At 33.8% G+C, this 22,472-nt stretch overlaps 1 protein-coding gene and 1 pseudogene across 5 annotated transcripts in view; one reads left to right on the top strand and one right to left on the bottom strand.

Moving 5' to 3' along the window:
• The window catches only part of LOC143239520 (TBC1 domain family member 16-like), a 41,179-nt pseudogene extending 27,198 nt beyond the window's left edge, over positions 1-13,981 (top strand). Inside the window, exon 12 of the transcript XR_013021224.1 lies at positions 1,027-13,981. The product of XR_013021224.1 is annotated as a TBC1 domain family member 16-like (transcript). The remainder of the gene's footprint in view (positions 1-1,026) is intronic.
• A 2,196-nt stretch (positions 13,982-16,177) lies between these two features.
• Positions 16,178-22,472, bottom strand: part of LOC143239519 (transmembrane protein 184B-like) — a 28,454-nt gene continuing 22,159 nt past the window's right edge. For all 4 annotated transcript variants that reach the window (XM_076480671.1, XM_076480669.1, XM_076480672.1 and 1 more), the window contains 3 exons: positions 20,751-20,920; positions 19,642-19,886; positions 16,178-19,559 (listed from right to left, as the gene is read on the bottom strand). In XM_076480671.1, the coding sequence (XP_076336786.1) occupies positions 19,284-19,559; positions 19,642-19,886; positions 20,751-20,920 (691 nt within the window). In that variant the 3' untranslated portion in view covers positions 16,178-19,283. The remainder of the gene's footprint in view (positions 19,560-19,641; positions 19,887-20,750; positions 20,921-22,472) is intronic.

Below are 22,472 nucleotides of genomic sequence, written 5' to 3'. Positions count from 1 at the left end.
CTAACATATATTGTACTTAAATATTTATAATATTTGTGTTTGATAACTGCTGTATTTGTTCCTCGTCCATCATGTAAGACTTGCAGATAAATACTTGTATAGCTATTTACATTTACTTGATTGTTCTCAAAATCAGTAAGGAAAAAAAAAACTATTTTTTATCAGAACCTGAGTCACAAACTTATAATTGCTACAGCATTGTTGGCAATGCTTGTGTCATATATTACCATCTTAGTTAGATAAGGGATGGGAAATTTATGAGAATTCTTATTGAATATTGAAGTTTATTGCAAGAAATATGGCTAAGGATAAAGAGGTCAAGAGAAGGGGAAGCCACTACATTTCATATTGTTAGGATTAAGAAAGAAAGACATCCAACAATTCAGTTAGTGTGTTGGACTGTTGATTCAAGATTCTGACTCATCATCATTTCCTATGGAAAACACCATTGTGTTTCTCCTTGTAGGAGTAATAATCCAATCCAATAGGTATTGGTTGTGTGATGGCTAGCACAAATAGCCTTCAAGTAACTTGTTACAAAAGTTCAACAGACAAACTAGAAAAACATATTAATAGATTGACTAATGGCAAAACTGTGTGTGTTTCTTAATCAGTTGTGGTATGTTATGCAGTAATATTAAATATGAAATATCTTAATATTTGATATACATTACTTGGGCAGTGGTTTAATTGTCTACAGACATGATTTCTTTTTGAGTTATTACATGTTTTAAAATGTTCAAATAGCCTTAAATAGTGTTTTTTCAACTAATAGAAGTGCTTTTCTAATGTGAATTTTATAATAATATTTTGAAGCTTTAACTTGTGTGAGACAAAATTTGAATAAAAGTATACACATGTAGTATTGTACATACTGAAAGAAGATTTTATATTCACAACATGGCAAATACTAACCAGTAACAGAAAGTTCCATTAAGTTGAAGTGAATATTTAGATTACATTGTGTTATGAAGAGTAACCCATACCACCTATTTCTTTTATTCATCATATGTTTCTGATCACCAGGCTAGAGGCTTACTCCACCAGTTTCGTCTCCTGCCAAACATACCTTGCACTTTGGCCAAAATTTGTGAACTGTGTGGTCCAGGAATGTGGGACAGTGGGTATGCTCCTATAGTGGAATGTGTGGGTAACCATGGTAACCATTCATGCCCTCATGGAGGGCACGATCCAGCCATGAAGTGCATGTGAAAGAAGTTTAATTAACAGACCTGTGGTTGTTTCACTTTCTTTATTTTACAATGGTCAAAAATATTTCTGTAATATCTGATGTGGTACAAAACCACAACAAAACTAAGATGTTTTTTTTCTTCTTATTATAGAACATTGTGTAAGCCATAATAACAGCCAGAAAGTATTGGTATTTCATGCTTTCTCCCAAATATCCTTTAATGATTTATTTTTATTATCACTGGAAACATTCTCAGACTTCTATTTCTCTCATGTAAATGTTACAACATTGCTAATAGTATCAGGCTTGTATTTCTTGTTTGTAAATGTGTTTACACATTAGATTTATTTTCCTGTTAAAGGTACGCGTTTCACATTGTGTCACGAGCAGAATGAGTCCAAGACTTGTAAGAAAACTTTGTATACTGTATCATATAAATGTAATATGAGTATAGGTAATTCATTAGATAACATATAGTAAAACAGTACCAACACAGTAAATGGGAACATTGGTTGTGTGGGCATTAGAAGGAAGACCTTTTTATCAGAAAACAGCCTCAAAATGTCATATTGGTTTTCTATTGAGGATCTGTTGACTTGTTCTCATCCACTTGGTAAGTAATTAGTTCAACAGAAATTAAGTATTATGCAGTCCAGTCCTTAATGTTAATGAGTATAATCTTCTCGTATCTGAAAGAAATTGTTACCTATTCAATAAAAGTTATTTTACCATTGAAAATCTAATTTTCTGTGGTTATTGTACCAACAGTGTTTTCAGTAATGAGAGTTTTATGTCAGATATTACAAATTTTAATTTATAGCCTAATTACATTCTTGTTCAGAAACACTACTGGGCATTCTAATTCATTATTCAAGTGAACTTGGATCTTAAAATACCTTGGTTCTAAGTTATGGTGCTAGGTTGAAACACTAGTCATGGTAAGATGTAGGTATGAATCAGGATAATCAGTAATGATGATGGGTTCAAACACTAGTCAGGGTAAGATGTAAGTATGAATCATAATCTAGTCAGTAATGATGATGGGTTCAAACACTAGTCAGGGTAAGATGTAAGTATGAATCATAATCTAGTCAGTAATGATGATGGGTTCAAACACTAGTCAGGGTAAGATGTAAGTATGAATCATAATTTAGTCAGTAATAATGATGGGTTCAAACACTAGTCAGGGTAAGATGTAGGTATGAATCATAATTTAGTCAGTAATAATGATGGGTTCAAACACTAGTCAGGGTAAGATGTAGGTATGAAACCTACAATCAACTGTAGGTTGATTATCTACACAAAGATAATCCATTTGTGCTTTAATGGATTAAAGTAAGATTAAGGAATCATAATCTAGTCAGTAATGGTGATGGATTCAAACACTAGTCAAGGAAAGATTAGGTGCGAATCATAATCTAGTCAGTAATGATGATGGGTTCAAACACTAGTCAGGGTAAGATGTAAGTATGAATCATAATCTAGTCAGTAATGATGATGGGTTCAAACACTAGTCAAGGAAAGATGTAGGTACAAATCATAATATAGTCAGTAATGGTGATGGATTCAAACATTATCAGGGTAAGATGTAGGTACAAATCATAATCTAGTCAGTAATGGTGATGGATTCAAACACTAGTCAGGGTAAGATGTAGGTACAAATCATAATATAGTCAGTAATGGTGATGGATTCAAACATTATCAGGGTAAGATGTAGGTACAAATCATAATCTAGTCAGTAATGGTGATGGATTCAAACACTAGTCAAGGAAAGATTAGGTGTGAATCATAATCTAGTTAGTAATGGTGATGGATTCAAACACTAGTCAGGGTAAGATATAGGTATGAATCATAATCCAGTTAGTAATGGTGATTGATACATTTTCATAATGCTTACATCTTAAAGTATATTTTTTGTGACTTGTTGATCCTTTGGTTAATAAAACCTATTTTACATATCTTCTGTTTCAAGTTGTTAGTTTGTGTACTTGTTTTTAACATAATTTTGTGAGTAAATTCTCTTTTGTTACTAGAAGAGAGAAAACAAATGATTTTTTATGGTTTATCTTGTAGTGATGTTAGTTTGTAAATTAATAATGTTTATATTTTAACAGGTGGAACATTTTGATAGTCAAATGAAATTGATATATAAATGTGTTTGAATTCTGTGTTGTCAGAATACAGTTGAAGTTCCCCTTAATGTAGACATGTTCACATGTGCTGTAATGTTTCAAAGGTAAATTATTTGTTAAAAGTTGTAATTCTTTTTACTTTGCTCATTTCTGTAATAAAATGATGCATATATTGTAGTCCCATAAAATCATTCTTGCTGATTCAAGAATATTTGGTCTGTAATGACCTTTCCATTTGTCATTGGCTGGTATCATGCACATTATAACATGCTGTATGCATTCTTTGAGTTAGTGCTAGCTAGTCCAGCAAGTGTTAGCTGCATGTCTAAATCAACATACCACTTGCCCTAACTACTTTTGTCTCTTTAGTCCTTTTTATAAGTTATCTTGTGCCCCCTAGTGGCATAGCAGTATGTCTGCAGACTCGCACTGCTAAAACCCTGTTTTGATACCCATGGTGGGCAGAGCACATTGTGTAGCTTTTTGTTTAATTTTAAATAAACAACTTTGTCTTGTTTTTACTTGATCCATACATTTACTGTTTGAGTTTGTCACTAATTCTCACAAGTTTTGAGATATCTCTAATGTTACATACATCTTTATATTTTCTCATAATTTTAATATTTGTTGTATTTTCCTTCATTCTTCTTCCTTCCACAAATGTAACAAAGGATGTAGCTTCGTAGTTACGAAGTTCACAAACTTAATCCCTGTGTAATGGATTCTTGTAATTCATTACTCTACAGATCATAATTTTTACAGGAACAGTTTAAAGGATGTGACTGTAGCAGTCATCCCACGGACAGGAACAGTTTTAAGGATGTGACTGTTGCAGTCATCCCACGGACAGGAACAGTTTTAAGGATGTGACTGTAGCAGTCATCCCACGGACAGGAACAGTTTTAAGGATGTGACTGTAGCAGTCATCCCACGGACAGGAACAGTTTTAAGGATGTGACTGTAGCAGTCATCCCACGGACAGGAACAGTTTTAAGGATGTGACTGTAGCAGTCATCCCACGGACAGGAACAGTTTTAAGGATGTGACTGTAGCAGTCATCCCACGGACAGGAACAGTTTTAAAAATGTGACTGTAGCAGTCATCCCACGGACAGGAACAGTTTTAAGGGTGTAACTGTAGCAGTCAATTAATTCCAAATTGTTGTTGTTCTTGTTTTTGAACCTCTTGGGGAAAACCGAAGAGACAATTCTGGAGCACTCAGAAACTTGTTTCTCTTCAGACCCACACACGTTCAGGGGTTAGACATAACTTGAGAGGTAGGGGTGAATCTTGGTTTTTTTGGATGGGAGATACAAGAGTCGAGAAGAGCTGGGAATAAGCTCAGAAAGGTCGTTGCTCATGGTGCCGCTAAGTTTTCTCTTGCGTTTAGGACTTCTGGTGGTGAAACTGGTGATTTAGCATAGAGATCCATGCTACAGTCTGCCATATTTTATGTGAGAAAGCAGATAAGAGAAAAGAGAGAGTGATGAGAGAGAGAAGAAAGAAGGAAACAAAGAAACAAAAAAACAAAAGCTTGCATGATAGAGAGAGGGGAAACAAATATACAGAAAAGTGATACAGACAGCATGGGGTCCTTACAGAAGTCTGTAGATTTGATGTCAGGAAATCCAGTTCTGGGGGAAACCAGAGTGCCTGGAGAAAACCACTTCCACTGTGCGAGCACCGAATAATCTACCTGCCCAGTGCTCAATCCTGAAACGCAGAACATTATAAACATATAAATAAGATAACTCTAATTGGTATGGTTAATGGTCCAGTTTAGTGGTGAGGTGTACTTGGCCCAGAGCTGAGGGATGTCAGCTAGTTGAGATATTTGACGTGTTTGAGTGTTTCTGTCCTTGGCTTTAGTGAAGTAACAATTAGCTAGTTTAATGAACAGGTCTTGTATTGATCGTAGATCGGTTAGCATTTCAAGGTATGTTGTGAGGGTGTAGTTGAGCAAGTGATTTTGATTGTGTGGTTCTGGAGATTCTATAGTACTGAGTATTGGTACTTGTACATATTACATGTGACTGCATTACTATATTCAAAAAGGGGTCTAATGAATGCCTTGTATTTCATGTGGATGATTTTTGAGGAGCATCCTTTGTTTGGGCCACTGATGTGTTTTAGAAAGAATATTCTATTTCTTGCTTTACTAATGATGTTTTGGAAGTGTCAGGACCATGTTAAGTTCAAGGTGAGACCTAGGAATTTGATGGAATTAGTAAAGTGGATATCGATGTTATTGAGGCTTAATTTCAAACTACACTTTTTTTCTACACTTATTGATGTTTCAGGCTATGGCTTGTGTGTATTGGTTGGGTTTAAGGTGACACACCAATGAATGACAGAGTTGAGTGTTGTTTGTACCCTGTTAGCTGCTGTATGGGGATTGCTAGATGTGCTCCATATTGCTATTTCATCAGCATACTGGGAAATGAGGGTATAATTAAGGGAAGGAAAGGGTTATGTCATTAATGTAAATGTTGTACAGCACTGGGCTGAGCACTGAGCCTTGGGGTACACTGACGCTTAGGTTGAATCGATTAGAAAAGGAGGTGTGAATTTTAACTACAGCAGTACAGTTGGTGATGAAGCTGAAAATCCATCAGACTAAGCTTGGTGGGAGGCCTAGGGCCTGGGTTTTATACCAAAGGCCATTGTGCCAGACTGAGTCGAATGCTGTTTGAACATCCAAAAAGGTAGCAGTAGTTGTTTGTTTATGGTTAAACCCTCTTAAAAACTGATCTGGTGAGACAGACTAAGTGAGTGGTAGATTGTCTTTTCCTTCTGCCTGCATTTTGGTTATCAGTAATCAATTTGTTAAGCTCTAGGAAGCCGTTTATTCAGTCAGTGATGACTTTTTCTATATGTTTACGTAGGGTATTTAGTAGGCTGATTGGTCTATAATTACTAAGATTGCTTAGGTTAGTGTCTTTTTTTTGGTATGACCTTAATTACAGCAGTTTTCCAAATATTCAGATAATATCGTGAAAGCAGGGAGAGGTTAATTATTGAGACTAGGTGATTGAGGTTGGCGTCTGACAGGTTTTTAAGAACTATATCACTGATGTTGTCTGGTCCTGTGGGTTTATTTCTGACGTTCTTTACTTAATCTCGGTTCTGGTGAATGGGCAAGTGTAAAACAAGAAGTGTCTGGCATCATGGTTGAGATTAATAGGAAATTGAGTAGAGAAAAGAGTGAAGTTTAAGCTTGTGAACTGATTGATGTGGTTGTGGTGTGACTTGTCAAAGGTTGAGATGTTTGGGGTGATGTAAGTGTTCATGAAATGATGAGCAAATGCATTGGTTTTATCCAAGTCAGTGAATGCTTTGATGTTGTATTTGATGTTGGGGGTGTTATTGTTTGACTGGGTATTGGTTATAGATTTGACCTTTTGCCAAAAACGTGCAGGGTTTAGGTAGGCTTTTTCTATGTCATTGCACTAATTGTTCCAGTTTTGTGCTTGAATAGTTTTTATCAGGGATTTTGTGTTGTGGTTGCAAGTGATAATGAATTGACGTCAAAGTCGGCGTCTTTGTATGACTGCTTGATGTATCTCTGGGTTGAGTTTCCATGAGTTGGAGTTGTTATTGCATTTTTTAGTGGGTATTGCGTCGTTGGTGGGCTGATTAATGGCATTGGTTATTTGGATCACTTAGTTTTCTATTTCATTTTTGTTAGAGGCTTTGGTCAATTGTGACAGTAACTGGTTCTCAATGTTAATGTGAGTCCAGTCTGCATGTGAGTAATCAAATATTGGTGGTTCTGCTTGATATAAATTTGGGGACATTATCTATGGAGATGGAGTAATTGTTGGTGGTTCTGCTTGATATAAATTTGGGGACATTATCTATGGAGATGGAGTAATTGTTGCTCCCAGCGTCATTCTGAAAATCACACAATTAGTGTTACTGTACCATTGAGGCTGTGACGAGGTCTAGGATGTTTTAACTGAGTGGCTTGATTGTTGTTTAGTAGATTGTTGTTGTCTATGAATTTGTGGAGAATGATGCCGTTACTGTTAGTGGTTCAGCAGTTGAAGTCAGTGTGCTTGCTGTTGAGATCACCTGTGATAATAGTATTAGGAAATGTGTTCAAAATGTGTTGTAGAATGGTTGTATCAGGTTCGGTTCAGGGAATACATAAATAGGAACTATTGTTATAGGGGGAAATTGTGTGGTGTGTGTTTGGTAAATGATTAATTCGTTATTTGTGGTGAGTGAAATCTTTGGGAAGGAGGTTGTGATGTCATTACTATATAGTGTGATGATATCTCGCCAGTCTTGACTAAGTGGATTATGGTTTGTGATGTAACCTGGGATATTAAAATTAGTATTTTCATTTATGCATAGGATATCGGTGTTAGTGGTCTTAATTAGTTGGAATAATTTGTACTTTTTATGGTGTAGACTACCTTGGATGTTTATATATGTAATTACTACTATTATTAAAGCAAAAGGACTTTCTAGGCATTCAGGCTTGTGTTAGTTTCCTGTTCCCAGGCAGCAAGCTCTTTTATTTTTCCAGCAGTCTGCCAATTGATATGGGGTTCACGAGTGCATCAGTGTGGATGTATTTCTTGGCAGTTTTGCACACTCGTGAATGATGTGGTCTTTCTTGAAATTTTCTTTGCAGAGTTGAGTGAGGACATTAGTGATGATGATCACGACTGTAGAGAGGATATCACCAATGTTTTGTATAGCAGTGTTCTGGATATCTCTTTGAGTGTTTGCTACAACTGCATATGTTTTCTTGGTCTAGAGTTTCGATGGACTTGTGTCCTCTATGGGGAATTGACCCATGGTGGGTTCTGTAACCATTGGTTTGGCAAACTGAATAAATTTCTTGGCTCTAGAGGTTGGTTGGGTAGTCAGTGGTGTAGTTTGCTGCGCTTGTAAACTTGCCTTGAATTTGGGGCAACCACAGTATGAGGCAGCATGGGGCCCATTGCAGTTAGCACAATGGGTTATTTGTCTTTCATTGGGGCATTTAGAAACTTGGTGTGGTCTGACACAGCAAATGGAGGACGTGCAAGTGGCCTTAGTGTGCCTGAAACGTTGACACTTGTAATATTGGATGACCTTTGGGCCTGAATCCTTGGCTTCTTCGACCTGGTAGAGTGTGTAGTAGAGAATCACACCTGTCGACATTATCTTCTCAGCTTCTTTAACATTTGGGATATTGATTCTTACCAATGGTGTAGGTAGGCCAGTCCGGAGCAATTTAATTTGCTCGATTTTGGTTACTTGAATACCCTGGGCTTTGAGCTCTTCTTTGATTTCATCAAGTGTGATGTCAAAGAGGATGCAGCAGATCACTGCTTCTTTGCCAGGAAGTTAGTTGCCAGTGACATGAACTGTAAAATCAGCACCGTTGAATGAATTTGCTGGTTAAGGGTTGAGTATGGTAGAGAAGCCATAGGGAACAACACCTCCTCTGAGGAGACATTTGAGGTGGTTAAAACTGACTTGTGGAAGTAACCTTTTTAGTTTCTTTGCAATTTCGGGGATTTGTTTGTTACTGGGGTCCCCTTGACTCTAATCACTGGTGGCATCATGGGGTGAAGCTGTTGAATTCTAGGTGATGATGGTACAGTCACAATGTTAGTGAGGGATGTGGTTTGGTCTTGCTTTGCCTTGGTAGGTTGGTCTGTAGGTTTTGTTGTCTTGGTGTTAGTAGTTTGATTTCTGAGTGAATTGCATGGGGTGGTGTCACCGTCATTTGAAGTTAACTGGAACTTGACCATTTCAGCTTCACTAATTGAGCAACATTCCTCTGTGGCTTATAATAACTCGAGTTGGTTTGTGATAGTCAGAGGTTTGCCTGTGGAGCGAGTAGTCATGGTCCAGGTGAAGATATAACTTCATACATTTTAATTTAAACACTTTATAACACTTGCAACAGCCACTAATCAAACCCAGGTCAACTGCTTGGAGTTTCTGCCCTGAGCTGGTCCTCTCTTAAGGACAGGAACAGTTTTATATATGTATATGTAGCAGTTATCCGAGGTAAAGAAATGGATTCAAAGATGTACTGTACCAGTCATCCCAGGGAGAGAAACAGTTTTAAATATGTAAATGTACTGTACCAGTCATCCCAGGGAGAGAAACAATTTTAAATATGTAAATGTACCAGTCATCCCAGGGAGAGAAACAGTTTTAAATATGTAAATGTACCAGTCATCCCAGGGAGAGAAACAGTTTTAAATATGTAAATGTACCAGTCATCCCAGGGAGAGAAACAGTTTTAAATATGTAAATGTACCAGTCATCCCAGGGAGAGAAACAGTTTTAAATATGTAAATGTAACAGTCATCCCAGGGAGAGAAACAGTTTTAAATATGTAAATGTACCAGTCATCCCAGGGAGAGAAACAGTTTTAAAGATGTACTGTACCAGTCATCCCAGGGAGAGAAACAGTTTTAAATATGTAAATGTAACAGTCATCCCAGGGAGAGAAACAGTTTTAAATATGTAAATGTACCAGTCATCCCAGGGAGAGAAACAGTTTTAAATATGTAAATGTACCAGTCATCCCAGGGAGAGAAACAGTTTTAAATATGTAAATGTACCAGTCATCCCAGGGAGAGAAACAGTTTTAAATATGTAAATGTACCAGTCATCCAGTACATTTACCAGAATAAATGTTTATTAAATATAGTCAGAGATGACAGTAAAGATATTTTATATTCTATTTTGTACCATTAGTATAATGTACTATTTAGCTACATTGCATATTTATATTATAGCTTTAATGAGTATCATTTTAACAGACTACCTGGTTAGTTTCCAGTTATATAAGATTTGTTACATTCTTTACCTTTTAACAAACTATATCAAGTGTTTTTATAAAACAACAAACATATTTAGTCTATTTAAAGTTGTTTTAAATTTAGTGGCTGCAGTTATTATTTTTGTGGCTTTTTAATATATCAGATTAACTTAATGTTAGACTTTTGCTATAAATCTGGGAATAAATGGCTTACAGTACTCTTTTTTTTTTAGATATTTTAAGAACATGCTTGAGGTTATGTCTGCTTGTGACGAAGTTTCAATGTCTGTGTATTTTCCAACTTAACATAGCATTTTTTGTATCAGTTACTTTTAGGACATAGCAGTCCTAGTTGGCATACTATATCAACTGAAACCTTTTCTCTGAATGTTTAACCACATCTTGCAAAATGTTTATAGCAAATCATTCACTGATGTAATGTATAACATGTACTAGAAACCTTAGTTTACCTTTCATTTGTCTCATTGTAAGGAGCAATACCTATTAAAATATCGTGACTGTTTCTTTGCAAGATGGAGTACCTTTCTTCCCATGCTTTCATTTAAAGTTTTGTTTTTCAGTTTGTGTTGTTTTTTATTGACTTTATTATATTTGACTTGCTTCTGGAGGCCTCAACTTTGACTATGAGTATGTGTGACCAATTTCAGGATGTAGGTTTAGATGGTGTATATTTATATAACTTTGCAATTTGCATGGCTGTAATCTTCTATTTTAGTTTTTTCTTTTATTACATGTAAGAATATTTCTTTCTTAATTGAAAAAGTTCCCAACTGACTAGGTTTTGTACTCAATTAAGATGGAATCTTATAAAATAATGCTTTAAAGAATACCTTTATCTGAACTGTCCTGTCTCTAGGATGCTCCAACAGTACCTATCTTTGGACTATCCTGTCTCCAAGTTGTTTCAGGGAAACCTGTACTGTTTAAGGCAAATACTGGTTTGGTCTTAACCTGCCTGTGTTGTCTTTGGGTCATTATTGATGTTTGTGGGACTTCACCTGTCTGCTCCCATGTCCTGAACCACCTCTCACCCTAAATACTGTATATGTTCATGGTCTCTGTCACAAGGCTTTCAATTTTTATCCATTCCCCAGGAGTAACAGGCACCCTTCTTTATAGCCCTACTTCTTCATGTATGTGGGAATTTTAGCTACAACTTATGAAAGAGCTGAATTAGTTTTAAAATTACATTTAAACAGATATGTCAGCCCCACCTTCCTTCAAACACCTTTTAAAAATGTAAAGAAACAAAGGTAAATGTTTGGATGTCAACTCAGGTGCAGGAAATAATCGATTGGACAAGGATTATTGTGGGATGGCATCTCATATGTTGGAAATGATTGATTGGATAAGGATTATTGTGGGATGGCATCTCAGATGCAGGAAATCATTGATTGGACAAGGATATGCCAAATTGTTACATGAAGGAATTCTTACAGTTCATAAAGTATTGCCCTTTGTCCTGAATGTAGAAAGTACATTTATAAGTGTATGTAACTTTAAAATAATAAATTTTTTTGTCTTAATTATGATAAAAGTAAGTTTTGTTGATATGTGTAATGTGATTTAGATTGATAATATATTATCTCCCTTCTCAAAACTTAACTTTTTATTGAGAATTAATACAATTTCATTGTAGAAGTAGTATTGCCGTGTAATTATATTTTCAAAACGTTGTAAACTGTCATTTCAGTATTATTCAAGTAAAGAACTGTAAAATTAACCAGTTTTGTAAAGTGTACTTGGAGAAGATAACTACTGATTTTCATCATAACTAACGTTGTATGTAAGAATGTGTTCATGTGAAAACTGTGGGAGTTATCAGATAATGTGTTAAAACATAAATTAATTTTAAATTTTACTTTGTGAAAATGGTGAAATTTATTGGTTTAAGTGTCAGTCTTTATACTTTATTTTTGTATTCATTTACTAACAGAAGTTCTGTTTTTTATTTTATAAATATACATTTATCATTGGTTTAGGATAACAGTCATAAGTTTTACTGTGGATTTAGGTTATCTATGATATAGTTTCTATATTTTCAATTATCTATAATAGGTTTTACTGTGGATTTAGTTACCAATTATGGTTTTTACTGTGGCTTTAGATTTATCTATGATAGGTTTTACTGTTTCTTTAGATTATCCATGATAAATTTCACTGTTCTTTAGATTATCCATGATAAATTTCACTGTTCTTTAGATTATCTATGATAGGTTTTACTGTTTCTTTAGATTATCTATGATAGGTTTTACTGTTTCTTTAGATTATCTATGATAGGTTTTACTGTTTCTTTAGATTATCTATGACAGGTTTTACTGTTTCTTTAGATTGTCCATGACAGGTTTTACTGTTTCTTTAGATTGTCCATGACAGGTTTTACTGTTTCTTTAGATTATCCATGATAGGTGTTTATAGTGATATTTTGGACCTTTTCTTCATCTAAAACTAATCATTCCTTTGAAGCAAACAGTAAATTTTTTCAAGTTTGTACAAATTCTAAGTTGTAAAATAGACATTTTACTTTATATATATATATCAATTTTTAATGTATGATTCATTATTCCAACAGTTATGAGGACTTGCTCTTTCTGCTTATTTTACTTGATGTGCTTGAATTATGTAGTTTTATTGTATTTTGAATCAAGATATTGTGTTAAAATTTTTCAAACTGTATTTTCATTTTTAATAGATGTTATTTGTATTAATGATGTTTTACATAAATCACATTTTGTTAGTCAGCTGTTCTTCATAAATGATTCTTTCTGTCATTGATCAAACTACCAGTTCTGTGATACAGACAATACCTTCAGTTGATGATGCATAAATAAACAGCTATTGACTTCATTTATCTTGTGAAGTACGTGTTACAATTAGAACTAGTTTGAGTTATTGTGAATAAACGGCTGTTGATTGAAGCTTTCTTGTGGAAGTTAGAAATAGTTTCATAATTATGATTTGGTAATTTTTATAATGAATAGTTTGTTTCCTTGATGACCATAATTAAATGTTAAACATGGAAGGAAGCCATTTGCAATGTTTTCCTTGCCACATAATGTAAGGAGTTTTCCTTTAATAAACTTAGTGGCTTAAAATATAGTTTCAAAATCTACACATTTGAGTTTTAATGTTAAAGCTTATATTAACATATAAAACCGATAATAAGATACACTGCCTGAAGATTGTGCGTTTTAAACCAGTGTTTATGGAACAAGTGCAAGGTGTTTCCATTTGTTTACACTTTCCTAGATGAAAGTGTTCATTATATTTTTGAGTTGCAATTTCATTATGTTATAATTTGGTTATATATATTGTCAAGAAGTGCCAATTATTGTTCTGCTCTTGTGTAATAACTCTAAATCTACCTTAGATAGAGATGAAAGTTGAGTAAATAAACTTAGGCTGTTTAATTTATACTTTTGAACAATCTCAACTAACCAGATTTACTGGCTGGTTTTTCTGTTAGTTCATTACGTATTGTCTTAAAGCCGACAGCATTGTCCGTAGTCTGAGCTATGCTGGAAATAATGTTTTACAAAACTCTAATATAACTCCAAAATCTCCTGTGATGTTTGCAATATTTTAAACAAGAAAAAGATTCCTTCTTATTAAATACATCTTTCAAGGAGACTTGTGGTGCATTGCACCATTTTAACAGCTGTTGGCTGTTTCTTCCACTCAAGTGACATATATATATATAAATGTTTTGAAATCTTTCCTGCTAAATATTTCTTCTATTTCCAGGTTTAAGCTGTTACATGAACATTAAAGATTTTGATGATATATTTATGTAAATACACACAGAACAAGTGTAAAAGCTTTGAATATTGTTGGTTTAAAATAAAATTCTATGAGCAGTTTTGTACTTTTGTTTTCTTCATTGTATCAACATGTTAATTATAGAATATCTCAGTATGACATACAACAGAACCGGAAGATAACTCCATCATAGCTTTTTGTTGGATTGATGAAAATCCAGACATCTGTTACATCACTACCACTCCACGTGACAAATCATCTTCTGTCACAATAATTTCAATGCTGAAAAACATTTCTTTATTTGTTACTGTGTGAGATTACCTAACTATAGATAATTTTGTAAAGTAATGCCAGGAACAAAGTTTAAGCTAATGGAACATTTCACTTTGTTCAACATTGTCTCAAGATGATTCAAGAGGTTCCTTTATTTACAACATGTAAATCAGTCTCTCGATTTGTATATTGTACTAAATAAACATTACAAACTTGTATTAACATTTACTACATTTCACAACTGTTTTAAGTTTATGAAACAATGATTACCTACTGTTTAATTATTTCATAATAATATGTAGAGGTTTTCTCTGGCCATGTTGGAGAGATATGAACTCATAGCTGTATTCCAACCACTTACCTTCCAAGTTATGTTTTGTTTGCCTGCTATAGCTAGACACTAAAAGTGTATATCTGTAGAGTGTCATGAAACATGTTTGTGTAAATTGATTTACACTAACAGAACATTTTTTTCCTTCTGCAAGTGGAAGCTTTGAAAATGTTAACCACTGGAGAAGATAAAACTGTCAAATTAAATTATAAATTACAGTTTTCGGTTTTAAATAAAACACATCAGAGCTTTACACTTGAACGGTAATTTATTTATAAAGTTTTCTTCTGAAATGAAGAATATTTTAGATGTAAGAAGTGGTGGATAATAGAAATGTTTAGACTCATACAATCAGTTTTGTTGCCCTCCTCATGAAACATCCTAGCTAAGTACCACTGGTTTATCTACTTCACTTTAGACAGAATCATACAAAAATATTTTTAACAGTAATATGTCATTTAATAAGCTTAACCACAACTGGTTCCTTCAGTAACCATTGCTATAGGCAATTACTGATGTAGAGTTTAAGCTTTTAATACACTAAGTGACTAGTGTGATTCACTTCACTGAGAGAGACTATCTCACATCTTGTCGAGTTGGTGGTGCATTTCATAGCAATCACAGTTCAACCTTTGTTTCATTATTGTTTTAACATTTCTTTTTGTTGCTTTACTGAAGTTTGTATGCATTAACTACTGTACAACAGGAGCGTGAACACTGTGCATGGGAGAAGAGCCACACATCAGACCCACTGGGAGGTTATTCTCTAAACTTTAGAACAATTGGAAAACAAACACTTATTGTTGATGTGAGCAAAAAACTTGTTAAACTGTCATTCTCAATTCCATATAGGCCTGTTTACTTAGTACTTTCCTATGTAAATTGGAATTTCATGCCAAATCATTCAAAAGCATGTTAAAAGTAACCCTTATTTACTTAGTACCTAACTAAATATTGGAACATCATATCTAATTACTCATAACACTGATAACCATTCTTTCTTATCCTGTGCTCTGACAGTGTTCTAGTTATCATAATTTACAAAACGATATTTATTGTATGCATTACTCTAAATGGGTATAAAGGTATTCTGGATAACTACCATCTTAACTTGTCTTACAGAGAGATAACAACTGGTGTAAATTGTTAGTGATAGGCACAGTGTTAGCTAATGTGTTACTACTAAGGTTAATTTATTATGGTATAGTTCACATGATACAGTTTATAGTTTTTAACTTTGAAGGTTCTTTTCTTATTCTTGTATGGCTTGTCATAGATAGGCCTAATATTTACTTTAGGGTTTTTTTTCTACTATGGTATAGTTTGTCATGGATAGGCCTAGCATCAGTTACTAGTTTACATTATTAAGTTTTGGTTCACTGAATTTTAGTTTTTCATGGATAGGCCTAATGCCAGTAACTAGTTTATATTTTATTACTAAGTTTTGGTTCACTGGGGTATAGTTTGTTGTAGATAAGTATTATGTTAGCTTTTTTGTTTTTTAATTTTGGCATTGTATGGCACAGTTTATCATGGGTAAGTCAAATGTCAAGCAATGCTTAGTTTATGAACAATATTACAATGAATATCCCACCTTCTGATAAAACTTGAAATTGACCATTATCTAGAGAAGGAAGGCTCTGTGAGAAAGGTTGTGTCATACTCTTATATCATAATATTTCCACACACAGTTTATCACTCACAACATTTTTATTGCTTATCATGCCATTACATTTGAATTTACATAGTATGTACATAATGTGTGTACTGTAACAGTTTCTCAGACTGTACACCTTATGTCAAATGAAGATAATATTAGATAAGACTGTAACAAAATCTGAGATATGGCTACAACCACAATTGTTCTTAAAATGGACATGCTAATTACAAATACCCAAAATGATAAAAGGAATTGTTTCAAAGTACACAGTAAGTATTATAAATAATACTAAATAACATCTGGCAACAAATAATAGTCACACAATCTAGCAATGACACATTAAAATATACATGTAACGATACAGATATATAGGTTAACCATTCACCATTTCAACACAAGTCACAGAATAATAGTTGCTATTTGACTTGCTAGTCATATTTATATATTTGCAATAAGAAGTTCAACAAATTTCATTCCTTTCACAGTGAGGGTGGAAACAAGTTTGAATCCTGTGGTAGCACTATGACAATAATTAAGAGAATGAACCAAATCTCTACATTACAGGTAATATTTTTGTTTACATAACAGTATAACAACATTAAATTTGTAATTGTCAAACAGTGAAATTGGTGCTGAAAGATGGTACAATAAAATATTTGTGTAAAATCGTCTTAAACTAAATGATAAATACAAAGTATTGTCTGAAGAATCATCTACCTGAAAATCTATATACAGCATAATTACATAGTTTCTCAACAGTACATAATAGTCTAGTTGCAACTTACAATGTGTCAGTTATATCTTTCATGTACCTACCAAAGGAAGCCACCATCTTCAACATAAAACTCTACACAAACACAAATTAGAAAACATTGCAAAGAACTAAAACACAGTAGCTAATGATACCATAAATACATTGAGTGTGGTCAGTTTGGACCTTTTATTTAGGAAGTGAGTAAATAATTGTAAGAGGAGTCTTGTGAATGTTGACTGTAATAATACACATTGAGAGTTTATCAACTTACAAACTGTTTCTATTCAACTGTTCTATGGGGAACAAACACGTTATTCTATGCTGGTTAGTTAAGGCTTCTCCAAGATGTGTGTAAATGTATTTTCTTAGTTTTCCCTTCACTTTCACCACATAGTTTGTGAAGTTAAAATGCCAGGCTACATTTCGAACAGAGAAGACACTTGAATGTATTCTTATAAGTTCTGTTTCCAGTGTTTTAATTTAGATGTCAGGTAGATAGAAAGCTTGTAATATCATTCCCAGAATTTTGTGACGACTAGTGACTCAATGACTTTGTGAAGTGTCTAAAACCAAAGCTTCATTTATAAGTAGGAGAACCAGCAAAGGACAGTTTCTTACCAGTGTTACATACTGTATACTTAGTACTTAATAATTAGCAGTAAAACTGTACAAACAAGTTTATTTCTACATTAGTCACACTAACATTAGTAAATCTCTTGAATACAAGAACAGCTGTGTATACGGGAAAATATCCTGTACAATACAAAACGTATAAACTAATTTCTTACTACTATGCTGACTGTATTTCATATTATTTTTAACAAATAAATTAAGAGAACAAACTCAATCAAAGTCCAAGGAGAAGAAATTTCATGTACTGCTAACTTGTTAAAAAAAGAAACCCAATTAGATTTCTTCATATTTAAGGGACCACTTTAGTATGACATGGAAGATGCAGCTAAGCCTCTAAGTTACATTGACAGCAGCATAACATTTTAAAGATTTTATCACAACTTTTCAAAACTAAATTCCAAATTAGTGGCTGTCACAATTTGAAAATAATAAGCTATATTAGATTACCATGTTAGAACAGTACCCACTGACGTATTAAAACACACCCTGTTAGAACAGTACCCACTGACGTATTAAAACACACCCTGTTAGAACAGTACCCACTGACGTATTAAAACACACCCTGTTAGAACAGTACCCACTGACGTATTAAAACACACCATGTTAGAACAGTACCCACTGATGTATTAAAACACACCCTGTTAATATCTTAAGTTCCTTCTCCTTGAAAAACATTATGTGGACAGACCAAAAGTAAGAGATAACATTCCTTAAAGTTGATGGGTAGTTTGTTGATATTAAGGCCAACATGATTTATAACTAACAAGTAGTACAAGTTAGCTGTGTTAAACTATAATATGGCAGGGACTAATGAAGTCTGTCTAAATGCTTATTACAAAAAAATTTCTAATCCTTAGAATTTATCCTCTCCCTCAAAAAACTACATGAGGACAGTTTTACTGTGATTCTCTACAGTTAAATTTGAAACCAATTATAACTCAACATTAGTAAGTGAAATTCACAAAGTTTGTTGAATATTGTTGACTGGATAATTTTACTAACATGTTAATAAAACCAGGTTTATGTTTATTAGGATATACTTCACACATTTTTATAACTTTACTGTTATTGGTTTAACCATGATCACCTGATATAAAACTGACTGATCTGGAGGGAGGCAGCATGGCTGAAAGGACGCAAAACTGTTGCGTTTATGAGCAAGACAACGATTCCAGGCTTATAATGGACGATTAAATCATGATGGAGAAGTGTCCCACCATCCTTCCCCATTTGTGACATGAGAAACCATTGTTAAAAAGTGGCTTTACATGCTTTCCATGTATAAAAACTTAATCTAATATTAATTCATCAGTGTAATGTCCTTTCAGCCTTACTGTTGATGTTCCACATGACTTTGATGTACTATTTAAACTATTCTTGATTTGAACAACACTGAAAGTTCTTCACAAAAAACATTTTTATTTATTTATTTATTTTCTCACATTTTTAATAAAGACTTTTTTCTTATCACTTCTACAATTTGGAGCAATTTACACAGTGAATCATTAAATTACAGTGAAAAATAAAAGACAACATATTGTAAGTACAGTTGGTAGATTAAACACTATCTTATTTTTCAATTCTGTCATGAACATTTACAGGCTGACTAGCTACAACAAAAAAATTAAACACTCTCATAAGATCGAAATGAAATAATATAAAAACTGAAACCACGTGATTTAAAGCAGTTTCTGCCACAAGCTCTCGAGTATCAATGTAAAAGTACCACCATTTCCTACCAAGTTAAAAGTTACTGAAATTCATCATCCGAGCTTAACAGCGTTGTTTTCTCAGTGTAGCCCTGGTTTGTCAGAGGGACCTGACGTCCAGGGATGACAGGTGGTTGGTGAGGGCCACGAGACCCTTTGTCCATGTTCTCATCCTCCATACTGGCAATCCTCATTCCTTGCACGACCCCACGATGACCCAGAGCAGGAGGTGGAGCAGTATACTGGGTGTACTGTTGGTATTGTGGGTGGAAATTGTGGATAGCATCATTCATTATGTCTTTTGGGTTCATGGTCTCCTACAAGATTCAACAAGCATCCACCATTAAAATAAAACATTGAAGATCTCTTATTCTAACACAATGTGTCAAAAATACTTACTTTCAAGCTGCTGGAGATACTCTGCATAGTAACAGAACGACCCTGAGACTCCCGGTGGTAGTTCTGCATATATACTTGATATGGGAAGGCGTATCGTAGCGCTAGTGAGGCAAAAAACATCTCAATACAAATAAGAAAGTTTTGGTAGCCAGCAGACACAGTTCCAACACTAGCCATGGATATCCCCTGGTTTGAATAGATAGGGGAAATCACCCCAGCTTTCTCCAGTATTGCCAAAATTACACCTAAATTAAATAAGAGAAGGAAATAGAGCTGAAGGTACCATTATATGTTAATAACACAATCACAGTATAATACCTATTTTGTAATGTAACTACCGATTGAATGTTTTGTAATTATATGTTAATAAGACAATCACAGTATAATACCTATTTTATAATGTAACTACCGATTGAATGTTTTGTAATTATATGTTAATAACACAATCACAGTATAATACCTGTTTTGTAATGTAACTACCGATTGAATGTTTTGTAATTATATGTTAATAACACAATCACACTATAATACCTATTTTGTAATGTAACTACCGATTGAATGTTTTGTAATTATATGTTAATAACACAATCACAGTATAATACCTGTTTTTTAATGTAACTACCGATTGAATGTTTTGTAATTATATGTTAATGGCACAATCACAATATAATACCTATTTTGTAATGTAACTACCGATTGAATGTTTTGTAATTATATGTTAATAACACAATCACAATATAATACCTGTTTTTTAATGTAACTACCGATTGAATGTTTTGTAATTATATGTTAATGGCACAATCACAGTATAATACCTGTTTTGTAATGTAACTACCGATTGAATGTTTTGTAATTATATGTTAATGGCACAATCACAGTATAATACCTGTTTTGTAATGTAACTACCGATTGAATGTTTTGTAATTATATGTTAATAACACAATCACAGTATAATACCTGTTTTATAATGTAACTACTGATTGGAAGCTTTGTAATTATATGTTAATAACACAATCACAATATAATACCCGTTTTATAATGTAACTACTGATTGGAAGCTTTGTAATTATATGTTAATAACACAATCACAGTATAATATAATTTCTTACCTTGCCAAAATGAAAGAAATATCACTGATTTAACTGTGCAAAATTTCCATACTGGTTTATAGGGAGATAAAAGCTCCTTGGTAGCAAAGTAAAATAACACTAGTCCATACAGAGCCAGAGATACACTGATGTTGTAAATTATAGTGATGTACAAATATCCACTATCAGCCCTGTTGTATAATACAACACTAAATATTAGTACCTGTTCTGATATTAGATTAACATTAATAACTAACAATGTACCTAAAAACAGCATTCTTAAACATTTAATTAGATCAAATGACAAAACCAATGATCATCTTCTGTGGTGATTAATACTTTATTAACAGTTTCAGATAACTGAATTTATCAGGAATGTTAAAAGTTATTTACTCCACTTTTTTATTTCAGTACACATTAAACAGAACTTCTAACATAAAACTATCCATAAACTTGTATATAAGGTATTGGTTGAAGTTATTTTATATAAGAAACTCTGTCAAGTAACATTGTCACTACACCACAATGTTAAGGTAGTTAGGTAGGTATTCAACGTTTTTTGGAACAAAGCTACAAGGCTATTTGTGCCAGACAAGATGTGGTACAGTATACGTATAGGGCAGCTGAGGTAAAAAGTAAAATATGTAAAATTATGAACTGCCAGGAAGACTGAAGCACGAAGTACACCCTTGCTGACAGTCACCTGAAGTTGGTCTTTCTAGTCCTGGGTTTAGTTCAAAAGAAAAAAAAAAACTAAAATGTGTAAAATTAAGACTTGCCAGGAAGACTGAAGCATAAAGATTTATTTTGTACTCAGTCACCTGAAGTCGGCCTTTCTAGTCCTGGGTTCAAGTCAAAATAAAAATTGAAATGTGTAAAAGAAATCGTATTAAAACATGTAAAAGAAATCATGCTAAAACACTATATAGTCCGATAAAAAACCTTAAATTAAGTATAAAAGACCATTGGCTCTTAGAAATGTAAAAACATGAGTGAGATAGGCAGTATCACCTATAACATGAGCCAAAGTTATGGGCAACCTGCCTTACAAATATCTTTAAAATGGTGTCGTCGTTCCAGGTTGTAACGACAGTATAATAATAAAATGTGGATGGTTGTGATCTGAGTGCCACATAGACCACACATTAGTGCAGCAGTTCCAGATAAAAGGAAGTGGTGGGTTAAACTGTGACCAATGCCAAAACAACCTCCTCTCTTCAATCCTTACAAGAGGGCCAAAGACCTAGAGAAGGTTTGATTTGAAAAAGCTTGTTATTGTGTTGCTCATTCCAGATTGCCTGCCATCTGGTGTACAGTCTGGATTTGATAACTGGACCATAGTCCATGTATGGAATTGGTACTGGGGTAATAGATCCAGAACAAACAGACTTTGCTGCTCTTTCAGCCAGCTCATTCCCACAAATACCAACAAGACCTGGTATCCAAAAGAATTGGACGGAGACAGATAAGAGAGAAAGATGGGCCAGTTTGTTTTCGATATTGATGAAAAGATGGTGGTGACTATCATGGAATGATATTGCATTATTTCAATATGATTTAGGGCAAGAGAGATGGCATACAATTTGGCAGTGAAAACAGAAATTGTAGGGGGAATCTGTGTTCCACAATTGAACTGTCACAAACCATGACTGAGCCCACTGAGTCACCTGATTTGGAACCATCTGTATATATATAGGAATGGATGGATCATATGAAAGATGTTCAGCAAAGAAAGAGCGATAT

The sequence above is a fragment of the Tachypleus tridentatus genome, chromosome 13, assembly GCF_004210375.1.
Source record: "Tachypleus tridentatus isolate NWPU-2018 chromosome 13, ASM421037v1, whole genome shotgun sequence".
NCBI lineage: Eukaryota > Metazoa > Arthropoda > Merostomata > Xiphosura > Limulidae > Tachypleus > Tachypleus tridentatus.
This window is presented reverse-complemented; position numbering and strand designations above follow the sequence as displayed.